This window comes from Sapajus apella, unplaced genomic scaffold (assembly GCF_009761245.1).
Source record: "Sapajus apella isolate SASKATOON/1434 unplaced genomic scaffold, GSC_monkey_1.0 scaffold61, whole genome shotgun sequence".
Classification (NCBI taxonomy): Eukaryota; Metazoa; Chordata; class Mammalia; order Primates; family Cebidae; genus Sapajus; species Sapajus apella.
The window spans coordinates 3,481,478-3,505,712 of NW_022437001.1; the positions used below are offsets into that span (position 1 = coordinate 3,481,478).

The following is a 24,235-nucleotide window of genomic DNA, read 5'->3' on the forward strand; positions in this document are numbered from 1 at the left end:
TTCATCACTGATATGGCATCAATTTTTTGAAAATTTCCTAACAGAACAACTTTATGTGGCCTCTTAATTACTACCAACCAGGTCTCACCATTTGTGACCTATTCTGTCTTACTAGGATCCCCTAAGAGTCAAAGTTTAGGGTTTGTGTTCCTGAGATAGACCTAGTCCTTCCATTTAGCCAATGCAACGTGCCTTGCCTGTGGTCGAAAAAGCGGTCTTCTAATGAGTGTTAGAAAATAGGAAAAAAGAAATCAACAAGAAAACTACCTGACAAAATGAAAGTGGCCACTGATTTCAGAGAAGGGGAATGATGAAAAAAAAAGTCAATTTCAGAACAAAGACATTAAGGACTGGATGAGTCTTTGTTGTCAATACAGAAAAAAAAAGTTACAGCAAAATGTAGACAACATTCTTAATTTAGCATTTTCCCCCCTTTTCCTCTTTTTCACAATATTATAGCTGTGTTGTTCACTGCTTTTGAACTATGTGTACATGTACACTTGTGGACTTGTGTGTCCTCATCTCCTTATCTTTCCTAGTCTCCTCCACCAACTACTACCACCACTACTATTACTATTACTACTGCTGCTACAGGTCTACAATTCTAAGACTCTGAAAATCTAAAAGTCTCTGAAAACCAACAAATTGTCATAAACTATATAAGGGTAAAACTTAACACCTGATTTTGGGTGGCCAAATCTGATCTATAGCAACCAACACAAGGCCTATATAGTGGCCTCTACCTACAACTTAATGAGAATATGCATATGCTTCAAGTATTAGCAAGTGTAATTACTGGTTTGATTATGAATCCACTTCTTACCTTTCTAAAATTTAAAATTTTCAGAATTCTTACATATGTGTAGGCCCAAGAGTTTCAAATAAATCATTATGGATCTACACAACTAATTTAAGCTGTAACTATTACCACTGCTGCTGCATGTACTATAAAACTTTGCCTTTGTGTAGCTCTGTATTTGTTATTCCAGATCATTCTAACAGCTCATCAGCCTAAAGGTATATAACTAAAGATCCATCTATTGTTTAATTAATACATGACTTGTATAACATTTTATCTGATTATTTAGAAAGTTACTGCAAATTTAAACCAACACAATATTAATACTCACAATATCCAAAGCCTGTGGCCATAACCATGGCTACCAGCGCTTTCTAAGTCTTATTATTATTACTATTGAAATTTTCATTCATATTCAACATCCATGTCTGGTGCATTTTGTTTGATGAAAACAAGCTAATTAGTGCTAAACCTTCCCTAGTTCATAAATTTATTCCTAAGAACATTAAAAGGAAGTCAAGTGAGACATGTTCAGTAACAGATGTTTGCCTTATTTGGCTGCCTTTTTACAGTTTGTTCTCTTTCATTACTTTTTAAGAAATTTAGTTAATGTTCCCTTTACTAGAGAACAAGCATACCTAGCTTCCCAGGAGGTGATGGTGGGTGGGAGGAGGGATTTCCCCAGGGCAGGCACAGTCTGTTCATTTTCTTAATCTGTTATCTGCTCAAATGCTGTCTACATTCAACTTTTCATTCTTCCATCCAGGTATTCACTTGTGTGATTTCACAATCACATATCAGTTTATCACACCAAAGAATGCATATGTTGACACAACTGTAGAACTAAAATTATTGTTAACAGTATTACTAATGTGTATGGGCATAGTGCTCCTTAAATATCTTTCCCACATGAGGATATCTCAAAGCAAAAGGTCAATTATGATTGAGAACTGGGTTGAATATTTTGGCTTCTACAATAAAGAAAGATTGTGAAGTGGCCTCCAAAAGCAAAAAGTCAATGGCCTTTTACAAGAAAAGAAACTGAAAACACATATTAAGAATTTCTCTATAATATTAAATTGATTCAAAAATACACATTTAAAATTGTACTACTTATGTATCTAAACCTCCACATTTGAAAATCATTTATGTGGGTGGGACTGTGATGTGATTTAGGAGGTGGCAGGTTGGTAATATCTAAATGATGTATCTAAATACAATTCAGATCTTGCATTTGCCAAGAGTGCTTTCTTTCAAAACTGTATGAGAATAGTTGAATATACTTCTTGATCTATTTACTGCCAAATAAAATTTTGCATGTAGCACATTCTTTCTTTTTTCCAATAAGTATCTTCTAAGCTAGGATAATAGTAGGGGTTTATCTAAAAATAAACATTCAGTAAAATAAAATAAATGATGGTTGTAAAAATAAACTTTAGGCCTAGATAATACTGCTGCAAGAAAACATTACTATTGAAATATGGGCTTTTATTCTGGCGCTACACTGGTCTTGGAGGCAGTGAACTTGGGGTGCACATGACCCAGCATGATACCAGCTGTGGTAGCCAAGGAATGCAATGCCTATATAATCCCTCCCCCAACTCCAGGCATTGAAGCTCAGAGAGAGACTTCTCCTTGGGGGAAGACAGGGGAAGAGTACAGAGCACTTTGTGTTACAACTTGAATACCAGCTAAGCCACAGTGAAATAAGGTACTAGGAAAATTCCTTAAAACCCCCGACTCCAGGCCCTTGTTCCTGGATGGTGTTTCTAAATCCACTTTTAGCTGAAAGGGAATAAATGGCTCTGATAGGACAGACTCAGTCTTGGCGAGATTCACTACCTTCTGACTAAAATGACATTGAGCCTTGAATAGCTAAAGAGGAAGCAAGGCAGTATTCACTGTGGGCACTGGGTGAAAGTCAGTTCTGTGCTGGCCTGCAAGGCTTCAAGTGGGAACCTGCACAGTGTCACTTGTGATGGCCATGGGAGTACCAGCATCATCCCTCCCCCAGCTCCAGACAGCCCAGTACAGAGAGAGACTCCTTCTATTTAGAGGAAACAGAGGGAAGAGAGTGAGAGATTTTGCCTGGTAACCCAACTGTTGCAATGTTCCTGGTTTTAAGGTGTACCATAGTGCTGAAACAGCTGAAGTGACCACAGCCTTAGGTCACAACACTCAGTTCCTTTTAATCTACTGGAAGGCCCTCTCAAGAATTATGAATACAAACAAGCCCAAACCACAAAGATTGAAATAAATACCTAGTTTGTCAGTGCTCAGACATCAGTGTACATCCACAAGCACCAAGAATATCCAGGAAAACATAACCTCAGAAAACTGACAAAATAAGGCACCAATGATCAATCCTGGAGTGATGAAGATATGTGACCTTTTAGACAGAAATTCAAAATAGCTGTCTTGAGGATGCTTAATGAACTTCAAGATAACACATAGAAGAAATTTAGAATTCTATCAAATAAATTTAACAAAGAGATTAAAATACTTTTTTTAAATCAAGCAGAAATTCTAGAGCTGAAAAATTCAATTGACAACTGAAGAATGCATCAGAGTCTTTCAACTGCAGAATTGCTCAAACAGAACAAATAATTGATGAACTCAAAGACAAGCTGTTTCAAAGCACATAGAAGAGAAAAAATAAAAAATAGAATGAAGTACACATACCACATCTAGTAAATAGCCTCAAAGGGGCAAATCTAAGAGTTATTGGCCTTAAAGAAGACATGTAGACAGAGATGGATCAGCGTAGAATGTTTACTTAAAGAAATAATAACTGAGAACTTTCCAAATTTAGAGAAAGATACTAATATCCAGGTACGAGAAGGTCAAAGAATACCAAGCACATTCAACCTAAATAAGACTACCTCAAGGCATATAATAATCAGCCTTACAGGTCAAGAATAAATAAATGATCCTAAAATCAGTAAAAGAAAAAAAAGCAAATAACATTAAAAAGCTCTGACAAGTCTGACAACAGGTTTCTGGGGCCAGGAGGGAGTAGGATAGCATTTTCAAAGTGCTGAAAGAAAAATACAACTTCATTAAAAACCTTATCTTCAAATACAGTAACATTGGGGGTTAGGACTTTGACAAATGGATTTAGGGGAAGCACAGTTCAGTCCATAACATTTCAATAGGAATTTGAGAGGTAAATCTCAAATATCAAGAAATATCAGAACACTTTTGGCTGTGTTTTTCTACCCATATTTTCCCCTTCATTGGATTTTATTTCCCTTTTTCATGTGTACTATATTTATTAAAAGCCATCTTAAATCTCTTTTGTAAGACAGTGAGTAAATAAATAAATAAGTAAAATTCTCATCTGTAATAGAGTTGTAAGGATATTTGCTCGTTGAAATAACTAGTAGGACCTGTATTACTGGGTGCTAAAAGATTCTGAAGGAGATTCAACAGTCATACTCCTCTGTGTATACTAACAAATGTATATAAAATGTGTAGATTTATAATATATCTTATAATAATTCTTCCTTTGATAATGTAACAGAACATCAATGGAATTAAAATTTTATAGGTGATGACATTGTTTTTCTACTATGTCAACTCTTCTTTTCCTTATTATAGAAAACCTTTATTAAAAAGGAGCAACAACCTATCAAGCCAGAACCACAATCACAACCCAGGTATATATTTTATATAATGGAAAAGTGTAAATTAATGCAGTCATTTTTGATGTTATCAATGTAATTTCTGAGTTTTATATATAGGTTTAAAGAAGTATAGGTTGTTTTAAGCTCAAGTTTTTAATATCTGTTTTTCAATGTTGCCTTTTAATTTGACTGAGGAAAGGAGAAGAAGAATACTTTTTTTTGAGTGTCTTAGTAATCAGTAGACCCAGCTGAAGTTTTACTTTGTAGTATTTAGGAGAAAGCAGTGTTAACAACGCTGTATATGTTTTAGTTAATTTTTTGTTTATTAGAAACTACATACCACAATTCACTATGGTTAATCATGCATTTCAATGAGTCTATTAAGAACACTTAGATTGCTTTGCTACTTTATATACCAAATTTGTTGATAAACTGTTTTGAAAAACGTTGATTTTCTGAGACAGATTAGAGGGTGAGATTGAATAAAGCAATTGTGAAAAATTAACAGTGAAGTTTCTAAAAAGGGCAACTTTCATGCTTGTGTTTTCTTATTCACGGGGAATACGTTCATTTGTTAATGATAAATGATTGTAAACTAAAAAAACACACAAATATTTGAAGGCACTGGAGAGTGATGGCATGTAGACAGAAACTGGAGGGAAACTATTTCCTTCCTGAAAGGAACTGCAATAGGTAAGATCCCCATTTATATAGCTTTTCCCACATCATGCAGTGTGAAATAGTGAGACCTTAGGCAGAAAACCTAGGTGTTAATGGTGTGAAATGTCAGAAGACAGACAGAGTTTAGTACTGTCAAAATGACTAAAAATTGATTAAGAAATTTTATAAAAGGAGAAAACCACACAGAGAGAGGAGTCCTAATTCTGTGTACAAACTCTTCTAAAATTATGGGCTGACCCCTGAGCTGTGCATGTGTAGAAAAGACTTCGAGAAAGTGCATCTGAAAGTAACAGCTTGCATAGTTTTCAATTGCTTCACCTGTTTACATAGAAAGAAAAGGATTTATTGGCCTTAAAGAAGATATGTAGACAGATTTAGATCAGGGTAGAAAGTTAAAAAAATGAATAAATAAATAAATGAAAGAAAAATAATAAATAAAGTTTTTTTCTTTCTATGGATGTTGGAATTAGCATATAAGGGCTTTAAAGCAGTTAATATAAATGTTCAAAACTTCAAAAGGTGTTCATTATAACACAGAAGATTCCCAGTACAGAAATAAAAGCTGTAAGAAAGAATCAAATGAAAATTCTACATACAGCAGATTTGAACAAACCATTAATTCATTTGACATAAATGACAGTTATAAAAGACTACATCCAATAATGTAGAATATATATTATTTTTAAGGGCACATGTAACAGGTATTAAAAAGATAAGAACAGTAGGCAATAAAATAGAAATTAGGGATACAATAAACCAAATTAACAAAGCACATAAATCTTTGGAAAGATTAATAAAATTTGTGTGTTCTTAGTGAGACCAGTTTTTTAAAAAAGGGAGATAAAACACAAATTACCAACATCGAGAATGAAAGATAAATCATTATATATCCTACAGAGATTACAATGATAAAATAATATGTAAATAACTTCATGCCAATTGCATTTAACTAAGAGGAAGTAGTCTAATTTTTTGAAAAAAGATAGCATACCAAAACTGACACAAGAAGTAGAAAATCTGAATGACCGTGTCTACTAAAGAAATTGAATTTGTTCTCAAAAACCTTCTCACAGAGAGAATTCTTTTAAAGCAAATAAATTATAACTGTTCCATGTAAATTATTTTGAAAATATTTGATGGCATTTAAAGCAGTTTGTGTTCTTACGTAAGTCCTTTTCCCGGAAATATTCTTTACCTGGTTAATTTGATTGGAAAGTATTTTTTCCTTATAAGATGTTAATAAGTTAAAATTACTCCCGCCATTTCAATGATAAAGAATTGGGCAGCCTTCCATATGAGTGGTTATTATAGTTATTTGGCTTGAGCCAGCCAGATAATCTGAACTCGAAACATTTTTCTGTACAGTTTACCCTCTGTAAGTTTTTCATGGATGCCTTAAATATTTTAAAGATTGTTGGCTGATGGAATTCTGGACATCACTTGATTCACTCCTCCGTTTTCCAATTAGGAAAACTGGGATAAAAAAGATTTAGTGACTTCTTTAAGGTCCTGAAAGTAAAAATCAGAACTGTGACTAGAATCTGTCCCCTCACAGCATAGTGATATTCTTAATCAGGTATGCTCCTTTTATACCATTTGTATCTTAAATTTTAGTAGACTTTCTGATGATTACTTAAGAGAGGTAAATTGAAACTATACTTAATAAGAAAAAGAAGCTATACTTAATAAATTATTAAACTTGAGTGGCTCTAGTGATTTAAAAAGTATTACTAGAATAGAATCATGGAGAGAGAAAAATATAAAAGAGTGAAATTAAATGTAAAAATAAAGCAAAGTAGTGAACAATATAAAACTGTGTATATGTATGTGAGATTTTATATGTCTGTATAAAATACACAAATACACTTAATTGAAAATATTTAAGTAAATGAATATTAAGATTCTCTTCTTTATTTGAAATCGTACCATTTCTATCATAAAAATTGCATGAAACTTTGGAATTCACATGCTGGATTTATAGCTTTGCCTAAAGAACTTTTCTTGTTACAGAGGAATTTCCCATATATTTTTCAGCTAGAGGTTTCCTTAGAGCCTGCATGAGGCAGAGTATATTATAACCTTCCATCAGTCATAAGTCAACTTCAATAAAGTACTGGCCAATTTCTAAAGTACTTTTGCGTTTCAAGGGTAAAAATATGTCACACATATATTACTATTGCCAGGCTACAGTAAATATAAGAGAGTCTGTTTTCCTCTGTCTCTTCTTAGTTATAGAAAAAAAAGATGATGGAATTAATTTACACATACCCACAAGCTTTGCGGGAACCCTTTACAGTTGGCAAATAGGACTGGTTTATGTACCCACTCAGCAGTATTTTTTTTAAAGGAGGCAGTCACTTGGCTGTTAAAATGTGGGAGTGGGGAAGTTAAGGAAACTAAAAATGCTGCAGCAGTGCTTGGTCTGGAATTACTGCTAACGTGAACAGCCACTCTTATTCTTAGTTGGCTTATATGGATAAATAGTGGTGGGTAACTCAGAGTCCTAGTTATTTCTCTCCTAATCTTCAATGATCACAAACCTAAAAGGAAATTTCACATTCATTTGTCATTGTTGCTGTTCATCTTCCTGTTTTCTTTAACTGTAAACATTTCAATATTCAGAAAGGGAGGAAAAGATGGTGCTATCGTGCTTGGGTATATTTCTTTGTACAAATATATGTACAAGTATATATAACATTTTCCCTTAGCAGCATTATTAAAGAAATAGCTGTAATACTAAAATTTTACACTTTTAGAATGTATTTACCGGGTTAAAAAGATTGCATAGTGGATATAGATACTTGATTTAATTTGGGGGTTGTTAAATATATTTGTGTATTTTTATGAAAAAAATGTTTATCTTTTTGCCATCATTTTACAATTCTGCTGTATAAATATTCATTTCATATACACCTATGTCCAACATTTATAGTAAATTATTTTCATAGATGAAACCTTATAAAACAAAATTGCTTAATATCTGTATTTTTCTACATCCCCAGTATTTTAATTTAAATGATACATTTTCAAATTGTTAGAACTCCATAAGTTTCTGAAAATTGTTAGAAATTCATAAGATTAAAATATGGTTGAAAATTTCTAAAACAATTTTTAAAGGAGAAGTTTATGTTAAACATTTCAAAGAAAGCCAACAAATCTTAGTTCAGTCAGAATTGCCAAAGGAACATTTTTCTGAGTTTTAAAAAATAAAATATCTATTTTTTAAATTTAATGCCTTTAAAACAGACAGAATTATATTTAAATAGATGTTGTTCTTAATTTTTAGTTTAAATAAATGTAATGTGTACATGAAAGATAGTATACACATTTATTTTTTATTTTTATAAAGGTAAAGATTATTTTGCATTGCAGTGGGATCTCATCTTTTCCTGACATCATCTTTTTCATCTCCTTCTTTATGCCTAATATATATTTTCCATTTTTTATATAGTATCTTTAATATAAAGCATGAAAAGCAGTTTATATTATTACTTAAAGGGAAATAATGCATTGAGAGTTCATTCTCAATATCTAAGCAAACACTGTGAACCAGAAGCTGTACAGATTATAATTCATTGTACTATTGTGATGACATTGTTCTTTTATTTTCTGTGAGAAAAAATACTTTATAATGTTCCTTGAGGTTCACTTGAATTTGTTTAGTATCTCTAAACATATTACAAAAGTCTACATTTTCCTTAAGATAACCTATCACATTTCATGAATAAAACACTCTTGATTTTTTAAATTGCAGTGAGCTGTTAATCTTGTGTAGATCAATATGACCTCAGCGATAAATTTTCCTTTTGTTGAACTGCTAAAGCTTATAATTGTTTTTAAAAAAGTTTGACTGATTTCCAGGTATAGAATCTAAATTGATGGGTCTTTAATTCATAGAGAAAAAATATTCTATTGTTGACCCATAATGTTAAATTTCTGATTATAATAATTTCAGAGGCTGGTCATCACCCTTTCATCCTTTTAGTATTTAATTTGCTTCAATTCTTGATATAAATGTTGACATTTACATTTACCATCTATGAAGTAAAGTATACTATTTTTGAACTTTTGAGTTTTCCTTATTTTTAAAAAGAATTTCATGTATTATTTTAGCTCATGTAAATATGTGGATGAGGAAAAGTTGTATTCTTCCTTCTTCCTATTTCATAGCATACTGGAACTAAAAGGGTAAGAAGTTTTGATACTAATATCTTTCTGAAAGGCAAATTGAATTACTAATTATAAATATTTTCTTTTTTGATATAGTTGCATACAGTATATCAATTGTCATATCTAAGTATAAAATTCACATTTCAGAGTCCAGATATTTATGTAGGTTCTTGAATATTTCCTTTTTATGTTGGAAATTACTGTATTCTCTTTGTTTATCATCATTTTTTTTCCTGAAAGAGATCAAGTCTTCTTATTTTATCACAAAACAATCTTTACAATTTCCCACCTAAAAACTTTTCTTTGGTCTCTTCTGAAATTTTCTTACCTATGAATGGAAAGTTATCCTGCTTATCATTAGACATTTTTTGTCAATGGTTTCTTCTGGGTCAGTGCCTATCCTAAGCATTATTTGAAAATAAATATATGGTGAATAACATTTATCAGGCGACACCTCCACTTGTGTGTTCTGTCTTTGGAGAATGATGGACTTGGAGAGTTTGAGGAAACTTAAAGGCTTTCTATTGAAAACCCACTTTCCAAAGTACAAATCTCCTCTATAACACTGTACACACATAGACTCTACTTGCAAGCTCTAGGGATTCATAATACCTCCATTCCAGTGGCATCCCATTTAATTCAAAGAACTGCTCTGATTTTCAGGAATTTGTCTAATTTAAACTTAATACCTGTATCTTTTGAACTGGTATCCACTGCTCTTCTAGAAGTCACCCCTCCTTACCAACTTGTTCTTTTCTGATTAACCCCTCAGCCTATTTCAACTGAATATATATATTTAAATAGTATACATATTATATACATATATATGTATGTATGTATGTGTATATATATATACACACACACATATATATATATATATATATATATATATATATATATATATATAAATGGTCTATAACATCTTCATTGGTTGGTAGTTCAAACTATCTTGAACAAAAATGGGACTTGACTGACCCATCTAAATAGGAATTGCAATGGTACAGAATGTGGTGGCTGTCTATTATTTGCATTGGTTTAGCATCTTAGGCTCACATGACTGAAGGATTCAAGTAATGTCTTCAGGATGCATTGTCTTTTCTTTCATTTTTTGATCTCTGCTTGGCTTAAATATCTCCTTCTATAGAATTTTTCTCTATGTGGCAAGGAAAATGGCTAGCTCCCACATATCTAATTCACTTCTTGTTCTTACCAAAATGGTGGTGTTATATTACCACAAAAAATACAAAACAAAAAACAACCCCTCATAAAACCTCGCCCCTCTTCTGCCCCTCACATAAACACACACACAAATATTTTGGCTGACTCCCCACCTTGGAAGACATGACCAGCCCAAGACAAATCATGGGAGAGTCACATGGCTGGAGTGGGGAAGTACAATTCTCCAAAGAAATAGGAGGTGCTAGACAGAGGAAAGAAACAGATGCTCTCTGTACTAAAGGAAATCCCCATTAAAATATGATGCTTAGGAAAGAACACAGCATTTCAAATGAAATTTTAGTAGCATAGTGTAAAGTGGAATGCAACCCTAGACCCTGTAGATCAAAACCCATCATGTCAGCTTTGGGGGACAACTTCCCAAGGACAATAACTTATATTGATTTGAATTCTGTAAAAAAGACAAACCCCGAGAACTTTTCAGATATTCTAATGTGTTATCAATATATTCTCCTTTTCTCCTTCCTTCCTTTTCTTTCTCTACCTCTTCCTTTCTCTCTTCATCTATTATACAAAGAAAAGTAGTAACTTTCAGGGATTCTGGGTATAGAAAGAAGATAGACTTGGAGATCATTATAAAATAGCGTAATAACTAAAATGAGGGAAGTAAGACATCTAACATCTGTAAGATCATAGTGAAATTATTGTGTAATCACACACACACATATGAATTGTAGTACTTTACAAGTAGTTTTATTACATTTTAACTTAGCTTCTTGTCATATTTTCCTCAGATAATTACTACAGGTCATCTTTTCAGTAACCCCTCCACCTGCTATGACACACTATTTAGAATTGCATATTCCATCCCTGCCAGGATTCCCCAACAACCAAATGCTACTTTATTTTTTACCATAGAAAATATTTTTTTCTAATATACTCTACTATTTACTTGCTTACTCTGATTACTTTTGATCTGTTCTACTGGAATACAAGTGCAATGAGGACAGGAAAATTTTTTTGTGTGTTTTATTCAACAGGGTATCCTCAGCATTAGAACATCACCTTACACAAGTTAAGAAAATAAATATGTAAATAAACAGATATTTGTTCAATTATTGAATCACCCATTTAATATCTTTTCTCTGCTTTGTAATGAATTTTCTTTCTCTTCCATCCATGTAGTTATTATATCAAGCTAGAAATTAAGAGACTGCTTCCTGACTGCTTCACTGGAATATCCATAACAACTTTTCAGAATTGAAATAATTATGTGTTAGCTTTCCTATTCTTCTCTACTGTATTCTTTATCTCGGTTAGTAATGATGCAGTTCCTCCCATCACCCAAGACCACCCAATCAGCCTATCCCTACCTTGTTTACAAAGATTTTATGAGAACCTTGAAAATTGCCTTCCTGAAATTCAGACATATCAAAAATTATTTCCTGGGCTAGCAATATAGTAAGAAAAAAATAGTTATAAAATTAAAATTAAAAAATGAATTTAGAATGGCATGACTTATTCTTTTTGTGTACATTCTAGCTCTTGGCACCACTGCTTCATTCTTTAAGTCCTCACCCAACATCCAATTGATAACTGATAGATTCTGAGATTTAATTTAGTGTTCTAGTGTTTATAATACTTTATTCTTTTCTTTTTTAAAGTAAGGACATTTGCCATTTTCCAGAATTCTCACTTCACTTTTATTCTGCAGTTTCTCAAAGATAGCAGATCAGCAGATGTCTAAAGAAAATTATTCACCTGAGCGCAGAAAATTTAATTAAAAGAAGTCTCAGTTTTATTTATGCAATCTTTTGTGACTTGCATTTCAGTTCTTTCCTATCAGTATTTGTTCTTTCATTTTTAGTCTGATAGTTATTCTTTTTGAGCATAGTAGAATCAAAACGGCCTGAAATACTGCATTTCAAATAAACTCTCAGGTGATACTGATCTGCTGGTGCTCAGACCGCACTTTGAGTACCAAACTAGAGAATATACTTAACTGTGTCCAGTACTTACTTTCCTGGCTCTGTCAATTCCTAGGATGACTTAGTTGCTTTCTGCTATGATTAGCTAGTTAATAGAGCTATAGTTAATCACTTTGATGATATCTCAGTGTCATAATCTTGGGAAAGGAAGTCTTCAAAAGTAGCTACTAGAGACTGCATCTCCTGCAAATGCTTCCATCTCCAAACTCCCTCATATACCTCCAAGTCAAGTGTTATTTAGCTGCACCTTAAGTCTTCTAGGACTGTTTTCTTTAGGATTACATCTCAGAGGTACGAGGCAAAAATAAAGATAATCAAATTTAAGGCAAGCAATTTCCTCTTGTGCAAAGGTTCTGCCCAAGAGAGCTGTATGCTGAAGGAGGAGCAGGGTCAGACAGTGAACTGCTGGTAACCCAGGCCTCTTAATGTGTCCAGAGTCCAGCACTGGCATTAGTCATGAGGAATCAGAATGTCAGCATCACTGGTTTCCCAATCTAGCCTAGCCTAATTGGATGAAAAAAACAAACAAACAAACAAACAAAAACAACTGCTCCTAATAGGCAGAACAAAGAGGACACAAAATAACTGATTACTGATGGCTGGGCTCTCTGGTAAACCTGAGAGCATATTGGTTTCATCTATAGGCTGAATGGGGCCTTCTGCTTTCTCCTGGAACAGAAATGTCTTTGTCTCTAGAGAAGTCAAGAGTGTACTTCTCACTTGTAAGTATGGGACACAAATAATTCCACTAGTTTCTGCTGAAAGGTGTAGCAGAGAGTAAGGAAACTGATTATAGGAAATTAGTAACTGGGAAAGAGGACAACTGGGCCTAGCTCAAGAGGAAGGTGTATGTATGACTCCTGCAAGTAATAATAAAAAAATTGTCCAAGGAGGAGAAGCACAATAGAGAGAAAGAACACACATAAGCTCTCTTCTCTAATGCATGCTAATCTTACCTAATAGTGATATGAGAATGAATGAAGTCTCAGGCAGGGAAAATCAGATTTGCAATTGCTTTTTAATTGAGGGACATATTAAGAGGGTGATAGAAAGGCAAAAACATGGGGAAGGGGGCCAAAGAATCCAATCTCTCTCTCTTATCCAGGTTATTTTCAGACTTTCCACAGTTCTGCTTCTCTAATAGACTTTGCCAATGGTTGCCTGACCATCACTCTGTGTGTTCCGGCTTGAGGGTCTCCCCAGTCTTTTGGTAATGGTAGTCCCTGATATATATGTGGTTGGGAATAAAACATTGAGTATCCTATCAGAAATCGTTTTTAGAATTACCTTAATTGTGGACATTCTTTATTTTCTGGAGCCCTATAAGCTGAAGTCCCTATTCTATGGATAAGGAATCTTATCTTTCATCCTTTTTGAGCAGAGGTGAGAGAGATAGATGGAAAGGGGTAGAGTTAGCTCTTCTCTATGACTGACTGAAGTTTGGGTTGGGAGCAGAAGTATCTCCAAGAGGAATAAATAAGTATATTGGGAGGAAGAGCAGAACAGTTCACCATGTTCCCTGTTTCCTAGATAAAAATTGACAAGTTTGGTCACTGTGACACTGAAAAATCAGCCCCATTACATCTTTGGCATGAACACCCTAGTTATTTCAGTTGACTTCAATGGTAATATTTTTCAGAATCCTACAGGTATGTAGGTACAATAAAATGGAGTTTCAGACATGTTTAAGTTAGAGAGTTCCCTAAAAGTGTGTTATATATTAATTTGATTTAAAAAATCAGAATCTGGAAGTCTTAGAGCAATCAGGCAAGAGAAAGATATGAAAAGGTATCCAAATAGTGAGGTCAAACTATCTCTCTTCACAGACGATATGAGTCTCTACCTAGAAAACCTCATAGTCTCTGCTTAAAGATTCTGTGATCTGATAAACTTCAGCATAGTTTTAGAATGCAAAACCAATGAACAAAAGTCAATAGTATTTCTATTTAACAATTTCCAAGCTGACAACCTAATCAGGAACACAATCCTGTTCACAATAGCCACCAAAAGAATGAAATACCTATGAATGCAGCTAACCAGGGAGGTGAAAAATCTCTCCAATGAGAATTACGAAACACTGCTGTAAGAAATAAAAGATAACCCAAACAAATGGAAAAACATGTTCATTTATAGGAAGAATCAGTATTGTTAAAATGGCCATACTGCCCAAAGCAATTTACATATTTAATGCTAGTCCTATCAAACTACCAATATCATTTTTCAGAGAATTAGAAAAAAACTCTTCTAAAATTCATATGGAACAAAGAAAGGAGCCCAAATAGCCAAAGAAATCCTAAGCAAAATGAATAAAGCTAGAGGCATCACACTACCTAGCTTCAAACTGTACTATAAGGCTACAGTAACCAAAACAGCAAGATACTGGTACAAAAACAGACACATAGACCAATGGAACAGGTTAGAAAATTCAGAAATAAAACCGCACACCTAAAAGCATCTGATAAGCCTACAATAGCAAGCAATGGGGAAAGGATTTCCTATTCAATAAATGGTGTGGGGATAATTGACTAGCCATTTGCAGGAGATTAAAACTGGATCCTTCCTTTCATTATATACAAGATGGATTAAAGACTTAAATGTGAAACCTAAAAGAATAAAACATTCTAGAAGAAAACCTAGGAAATACCATTTTGAACATCAGCCCTGGCAAAGATTTCATGACTAAGACTCCAAATGCAATTGCTGCAAAAACAAAAATTGACAAATGAATTCTAATTAAACTAAAGAGCTCTGCATGCAAAAGAAATTATCAACAGAGTAAACAGACAACTGACAGAATGGGAGAAAATGTTTGCAAACTATGCACCTGACAAAGGTCTAATATCCAGAACCTATAAGGAACTTAAGAAGCAAAAAACAACCCCATTAAAAAATGGGAAAAGGACATGAACGGACACTTTCCCCAAAACAAGACATACATGTGGGTAACAAGCATATAAAAAATGCTTCATGTTGCTAATCATTGCAGAAATGCAAACCAAATGCATAGTGAGATACCATCACACATCAGTAAGAATGAGCACTATTAAAAAGTCAAAAAATAGAAGATGCTGGTGAGGTTGTGGAGAAAAGGGAAGACTCATACGCTGCTGGTGGGAATGTAAATTAGTTCAGCCACTGTGGCAAGCAGTTTGGAGATTTCTCAGAGAACTTAAAACAAACTATCATTTAGCCTAGCAATCCCATTACGTATATATACCCAAAGGAATATAAATTGTTCTGCATGAAGACACATGAACATGTATGTTCATGGCAATGCTATTCATGGTAGCAAAGACATGGGAACAACCTAAATGTTCATCAATAGTGGACTAGATAAAGAAAATGTGATGCATGTATGCCATATAATACTGAATACTATGCAGTCATAAAAAATCCTATTCTTTGCAGCAATATAGATGCAGCTGGAGGCCATTATCCTAAACAAATTAATCCAAGAACAAAAAAACAAATACCACTTGGGTGATAGGTGCATTGAAATCCTGGGCTTCACCACTATACAATTCATCCATGTAACCAAAAACCACTTGTACCCTTAAAGCTACTGAAATAATAATAAACAAGCAAATCAAGCTAAATATTGAGTACACATGGACAGAAAGAAGAGAACAATACACACCAGGGCCTACTTCAGGGAGGAGGGTGGGAGGATGGTGAGGGTCCAAAAACTAATTTCTGGTACTGTGCTTATTACTTGAGTGATAATCTGTACTTCAGAACTCCATAACACAAAATTTACCCATATAAAAAACCTGTACATATACCACCGAACCTAAAATAAAAGTTGGAAAGAAAGAAAAAACAGAATTGATTACATTTGAATAAAAACAATATTTTTTCTGGTTTTGCTTTTCCATTATATGAAATGAGAATTTCAACTTAATTCACAAGTAGTGCTTCTGCAGAATATTTATCTATGCCAGGAGGAAAGAAATAATTGTGTTTTTTGAACTGAATTTGGAATTTAAAAAGTATTTTGTTTTGAGAAAAATCTTTTTGAAAATTCAAACCAAGCAGCAGCAGTAGCAGTAATAACAGTAAGACCTCTCTTTCCTTAGACATGGTATCATGGGCCTGGAAAATGTCTTCTGCCTCCTGCACCCATGCCTGATTCTCTTCTCCCATTTTGAGTGTCTTAAGCATTTTACTACCTGAAATGTTCTAACTAGGAATCTATATAGGTGGTAAAAGGTATCCTACTCAGAAATTCAAATTCTCTTAGAGATTTTAAATGCAATATCAATCTCCATCCTTTAATATGATCTAGGTAAACAGATTGCTCTGGACCTAGATACAGCCAAAAATAGGAGGGCACTTGTTTTTTGGGGGTTGGCATGGAGTACCATTTTGAGGAATGATAGGGGTGTAAAAAGAGAGCAGAAAGCACCCAAGAATTACATCTCCTTTAGGTAATTAAACTATTTAAAATTTTTCCTGAATTAAAGTGACATTATCTTCCACTTCAGGAAGAGTGCATCTTATTTTAGAAAGTCCCAGGAATGCTGCTCTGATTTTTGAAGTGAACAGGTTTTACTAGCATGAAGTACTAAAACCTTGGGAACATTTGGAAATGGAATAGTAAAATAATAATGAGACAAAATATGAATTTCATGAGCATGTATTACATCCCTCCCCTTAAAAATCTACGTCACCCATGTTGAATTTAATGCATTGTTTTCAAAGTTAACAGAAATCACTTAGGGGATTAACGTAGGCCACAAACTTGTTTCACTCATTACCCAAGTTACTTTCAAATTCCACATTGAAGGCACAAGAGTATCACGTTTCTACTTCAAGGCTGCACGTACAGGAAACGAAAGCACTTGACACAGCTTGGTAGCAGAATATCCAAATCAGAGTAAATTGTGTAAATTATAACTAAATTGCAAAGCTTTTGGGCAAAACAAGCATGCTAGTCTAATCAGGAAAGTGGTGATATTTACTTTTCAATAATGCAGGTTGGAAGAGGAATTGGGGGAGGGAGGGTCACAGATCTCTTTTAATATATTTCTGAACTTGGCAGCCTGATCTGGTTTTGTCACATATTTGCAGCTTAAAAAGTATTTGGCTTTTATAACAGCCAAAATAAGTATCCTTAATCACTTTCAACCTATGAACAGATGGGCAAACAGTGCTTTTATAAATGGAGCATACAAAATACTTCAATATCAGCCAAAACTAATTAGTAGCAATATCTGAACCAAACTCTAAAACTGATTTAGTATTTAATATATATTATCGTATAAGCATTAGCAGTTGAAAGGAAATTCCCTGTTCAAATGTTTGCCAAGCTCAGGGTGTAATGTTCGGACATGATTAACTTACTAATTAACTTATTGTATCTTTTCTCACATGTAATCATGCATAATGATTTCTTCTCTCTCTGAAAACTATTTGATTTGAAGCTTTGAACATAGATTTGTCAAACGTCAAATGAAAAAAGTCAGAGGTAGCCAGTCGGCCCTGTTTTTTCTCTCAGAGTGACATTAGTAGGAAGTGGCACGAGAGTAAGTGGAGTGGTCTCTTCTATAATGAAAATTTGTTTAGTATCTTGCCTTTAATGACTCACTTTTTTATTTTCATGAGGATTTTCTAAGAGTTTTATGGGGACTCTTTAGTGGCTATAAACATCTGTAAAAATGATAATTTGTTCCGTATCAAAATTGTATTAAGACATGGTAAAGAAAGATAAATCTAAAAATTACATTTGGAGGGTAAGCAAAGAATAATTTCTATGATTCTCTAAGTCAGAGGAGGTCACTCAGTCTCCGTATATCTGACAGTCACAATACATTTCCCACATCTCATCTACTACTCATTCTTGTGTAAAGAATGAACATAAAGTCTGTGGCATACAATTAAACATTTGTGTAATAGATTCTGTATTTGTGATATGGCTGTATCTTTTCAATAATCCTGAAAAAAACAAATGCACAAAAACCTAAAGCCAGTTACTCAAGTCATCCTAACTATTGAGGATTGAGTAACCAAAGGTTGAGTCAATACCAACATTTCTGTTGTCATGAATTAATTTTGTCTTCCTTTGATTTCATCACACACAGGATGAAGAGGGCTTTGAATTCTGGGTGTACTACTTATAACTTCATCTCTTTTATGACATCAGAATAATAATATTTATCCAACAAAACTATTTTTTTTTAATTTTGATTTTTTTTGAGCCAGGGTCTAACTAGGTTACCTAGGTTAATTTCTCACTCCTGGGCTCAAGCAATTCTCCTGACTCAGCCCCCTGACTTGCTGAGACTACAGGTGCATGTCACTGCCTCCAGCCCTAACAATACTATTGTGGAGATTAAAGGAGAAAGTATATCTGAAATAAATGTTTAAAAAAGGTTCTTACTACCGCTACTGCTGATATTAATGGGTTTAATTATTATCCTTTTATTTTACACAATGAATGCCAGCCTATTTCAGGCAATATGAACAAAATTATAAAACAGGAAACAAATTATCATTTTTCTTTACAACCTAATATTTTCTTTACAACCCAGCGTTTAATCAGGAATGCATCAGTTTTACTGAAGGAGTCAATGAAACAGAATCTCTGAAGGAAGGTCCTGAATAGGAGTTCCTTGGAAATAATTGTCATGATTCCTATCCATTCTTGATTTGGAAACACCGAGTTAATATAACCACTAATAATACTTGACATGTTTTTATAGTCATTCGTGTGTGTGTGTGTGTGTGTGTGTATTTTAAAGTTACTATTATATAATACATATAATGTAATATCCTTATTTTTTAATATTAACTTTTGAAATGACAAGCGTTTAGTCAAATTGTAACATAATCTTCACTGACAACACTTTTACAACCTCATAATAGTCTGTTGATTGGCTCTAACACAATTTACTCAGATATTTGTTTCTAAATTTTTTTCTATTATAAAAGAAACTGGGAATGGATATCTTCATTCATATAGCTTTTTTCATAGTTAGGGGAAAATCCCAAAAAGGAAATTACCAGGTTGCATGCTTTTGATTCATATTGCCAAGTCTATCTATTTTCCAAGTAGATTATACAATTGAGAATAATATTGGAAATGCATCTTGAACCAAACATGCTCTGGAATCTGATAGGTTTATAGGGTTTTCCTCTTAAATTTAGAAGTGAAAAATGGTGCCTTATTTCCATTTTAACTTAAAATAATTACTGAAACATTTTTCTGTATGTATGTTTCTAATTATTTTTTGACAGGTGTGTGTTTTAATTAATCACAAACAAAAATTTATTTAAGAATACAATGAAACCTTCAAGTCAGTCTGGTTGTGCAGTTCCCACAAAACTATGTTCATAAATCATTATTCCAAAGTTAGGAAATATGATACAGATGAAATATGGGATGTTTATTTTGAAAGGGAGACTTTATATACATATATACATTTATGTATCTTTTAATAGAGATATAAAATTTGAAATTAAGTGGAGGACACTTTTATGAAGACAGGCTTTGTTGCTGGAAATTAAAAGAAAAATGGGCCAGGCATAGTGATGTGTGCCTGTAGTCCCAGCCACTTGGGAGATTGAGGCAGAAGAATTGTTTGAGCTCAGGAGTTAGAGGCCGTAGTGAGCTGTGATTACACCACTGCATTCCAGCGTTGGTAACAGAGGGAGACTCTGTTTCTAAAATAAAATAAAAATAAAAGAAAAGAAAAAGATCAGCAATAGATATTGTTTTATCAAGAAAATAAGTACAAATCTGAGATAATGTGAAAGGACCTAATCCCTTTTGCTTGTCTGCATACTATTCTTAGAATGTATTAGGAAGTCAATAACTAAATGACTGACTAATGTTTATCCTTGCCATCCAGGGTCATTGTATATCAGCAATTCATGTGTCAGTAAGAGTTAAAAATCGTTCTTTGGTTATAGATTCAGTAATAATTTAAAAAAGGGCGGGTTTGAGATTTAATTATTTTGGAGATTAATACTAGACAGAATTACCTGTGTTTGTTTACCACAGGGTAGCAGGTGCCCATTCCCCTTGATTGTAAGATATTATATGCTGCTTATTCATGATGGAGGAAGCTAAGTTTTTAGTTTGCTTTCTCATCCCTATCTTGTGATCAAGATGCATTCATAAAGCATGGTTGTGACTGTATAAGTTTGTTCAGCAACTTTATCTTTGGTTTATTCAGTTTTTTATTTTTTATTTTTAACTCATTTATTCATTATTATTATTTTAATGTATATATATTTTACTGCATTTTAGTTCTGGGGTACATGTAAAGACACGCAGGATTGTTACATAGGTACATACATGGCAATGTGGTTTGCTGCCTCCATCCCTATCACCTACATCTGGCATTGTTTCTTTTCTTTTTTTTTTTTTTTGGGGGGGCAGAGTCTTGTTCTGTCGCCAGGCACCAGGCTGGAGTGCAGTGGTGCAATCTCAGCTCACTGCAACCTCCGCCTCCTGGATTCAAGCAATTCTCTTGCCTCAGCTTCCCGAGTAGCTGGGACTACAGGCATGCGCCATCACGCCCAGCTAATTTTTGTATTTTTTTTCGTAGAGGCGGGGTTTCACCATGTTGGCCAGGATGGTCTCGATCTCTTGACTTCGTGATCCGCCCGCCTCTGCCTCCCAAAGTGCTGGGATTACAGGCATGAGCCACCATGCCTGCCCTGTTTATTGTTATTTACAGAAAAAATTGTATCTATTTTTTGTGTACAACATAATGTTTTGAAGTATATATACATTGTGGAATGGCTAAATTGAGCTAATTAACATGTGTATTCCTTTAAATAGTTATCATTTTTATGATGAAAACACTTTATGTCCACTCTCTTAACGTTTTTCAAGAATACAATATATTGTTTAACTATAGTCACCATGTCATGCAATAGATCTCTTGGACTTATTCTGCCTTTGTAAATACAATTTTATATCCTTTGGCCGACATCTCCACAACACCTGCTCCAAAATGCTCCAACTCTTTTTGCCACTATTTTACTCTCTATTTCTATGAGATCAACATTTTAGATTCCACATATGAGTGAGGTCATGCAGTATTTGCCTTTCTGTACCTGGATTGTTTCACTTAGCATGATGTCCTCCAGGTTTATCCATGTTGTCACAAATGACAGAATTTCCTTCTTTTTATGGCTGAGTAGTATTCCATTGTACATATATACTGTATCTTCTTTTTTCATTCATATGTTGACAAACACTTAGGTTGATTCCATATCTTGAATGGTGCAGTGAACATGGTAGTGCAGAGATCTCTGACAAACTGATTTTATTTCCTTTGGATGTGTACCCAGGTGTGGGATAACTTAATTAAATGGTATTCTATTTTTAATTTTTTGAGAAACCTCTGTACTGTTTTTCATAAGACATTCCCACCAACAGTGTGCTGGGGTTCCCTTTTCTCTGTGTCCTCTCCAATACTTGCTGTTTTTTCTCTTTCTCATAATCAGTTCTTACATGTGTGAGATGATAATTCATTGTGGTTTTAATTTGTATTTCCCTGATGATTAGTGATGTTGAGTATTTTTTCATATACGTTTTGGTTATTTGTATGTCTTCTTTTGAGAAATCTCTATTTGAATGTTTTGTTCATGTTTTAGCAACTTTTGATTCAGTATCATTAACTTGGTGTTTTACTGAGTCAGTTTCATTAATAAATGTGGAATAAGGAATGGATTAAAATGTAGATATTTGTATTGTATCATTAGCAAAACTAGAATCATATGATGCTAACATATCAGCAACTTCTGTCTAGAAGACTGATAAATCCCCTAGTGTCATATTATATTCTTTCGAAACGATCTTATGTAGCAGGATTTTTATTGCCTGCGTCTGTTTTTTCATTGAGGTTAGGAATCATTCAATTTTCTTCTTTCAGTTTTTACCTACATCGTATATAATGGTAAAAGTACCAACTTTATCTTTTTAATATTCTTGAATTTCCCAGTATGTGTTTTCCTGTATTATTCCATTGGGTGGCAATCCCTTAACCAATATAGAAATAGCAGGTTGGTTTTCTAGGAGGACCTAGTGGGCATCATTTTCACATGAGGATTAAATCCACGTTCCTTAATAGGAACTGCTATACCTGACTTGCCTTTAAATGTGATATATTTCATATGTAAAATTGATTGCAAACTTGATTTTTCAATTATATTATGGTACATAAAAAATATCAATTCTTTTTTATAAATATATATTTTATTGCATTTTAGGTTTTGGGGTACATGTGAAGAACATGCAAGATTGTTGCATAGGTACATACATGGCAATGTCTTTTGCTGCCTTTCACCCAATCACCTATATCTGACATTTCTCCCCATGTTATCCCTCCCCAACTCCCTACACCCCACTGCCCCTCCCCTAGTTCCCTCCCACAGACCCGTGTGTGATGCTCCCATCTTTGTGCCATGTGCTCTCATTGTTCAACACCTGCCTATGAGTGAGAACATGGGGTGTTTGATTTTCTGTTCTTCTGTCAGTTTGCTGAGAATTATGGTTTCCAGGTTCATCTATGTCCCTACAAAGGACCCAAACTCATCGTTTTTTATGGCTGTATAGTATTCCATGGTGTATATGTGCCACATTTTCCCCTTCCAGTCTATCATCGATGGGCATTTGGGTCGGTTCCAAGTCTTTGCTATTGTAAACAGTGCTGCAATGAACATTCGTGTGCATGTGTCCTTATAATAGAATGATTTATAATCCTTTGGATATATACTCAGTAATGGAATTGCTGGTTCAAATGGAATTTCTATGTCTAGGTCCTTGAGGACTTGCCACACTGTCTTCCACAATGGCTGAACTAATTTATACTCCCACCAAGAGTGTAAAAGTGTTCCTATTTCTCCACATCCTCTTCAGCATCGGTTGTCTCCAGATTTTTTAATGATCACCATTCTAATTGGCGTGAGGTGGTATCTCAATGTAGTTTTGATTTGCATTTCTCTAATGACCAGTGATGATGAGCATTTTTTCATATGTTTGTTGGCCTCATGTATGTCTTCGTTTGTAAAGTATCTGTTAATATCCTTCGCCCACTTTTGAATGGGCTTGTTTGTTTTTTTCTTGTAAATCTTTTTTAGTTCTTTGTAGAATCTGGGTATCAGCACTTTGTCAGATGGGTAGACTGCAAAATTTTTTTCCCTTTCTGTTGGTTGCCAATTCACTCTAATGACTGTTTCTTTTGCTGTGCAGAAGCTGTGGAGTTTGATTAGGTCCCATTTGTCTATTTTGGCTTTTGTTGCCAATGCTTTTGGTGTTTTGGTCATGAAGTCCTTGCCTATGCCTATGTCCTGAATGGTTTTGCCTAGATTTTCTTCTAGGGTTTTTATGGTGTTAGGTCTTATGTTTAAGTCTTTAGTCCATCTAGAGTTAATTTTAGTGTAAGGTGTCGGGAAGGAGTCCAGTTTCTGCTTTCTACCCATTGCTAGCCATTTTTCCCAACACCATTTATTAAACAGGGACTCCTTTCCCCATTGCTTGTTTTTGTCAGGCTTGTCAAAGATCAGATGGTTGTAGATGTGTTGCCTCCGAGGCCTCTGTTGTGTTCCATTGGTCTATATCTCTGCTTTGGTACCAGTATCATGCTATTTTGATTACTGTAGCCTTTTAGTCTAGTTTGAGGTCCAGTAGTGTGGTGCCTCCTGCTTTGTTCTTTTTGCTTAGAATTGACTTGGCTATGCGGGCTCTCTTTTGGTTGCATATGAAGTTTAACATGTTTTTTTCCAGTTATGTGAAGAAGGTCATTAGTAGCTTGATAGGGATAGCATTGGATCTGTAAATT

General features: G+C 34.1%; 1 protein-coding gene across 1 annotated transcript in view; it reads left to right on the forward strand.

The window, feature by feature from the left end:
* IQCM (IQ motif containing M) overlaps positions 1-24,235 on the forward strand; it is a 414,386-nt gene that overhangs the window by 158,608 nt on the left and 231,543 nt on the right. The window contains 1 exon segment of the mRNA XM_032246433.1: positions 4,400-4,458. Within this exon segment, the coding sequence (XP_032102324.1) occupies positions 4,400-4,458 (59 nt within the window).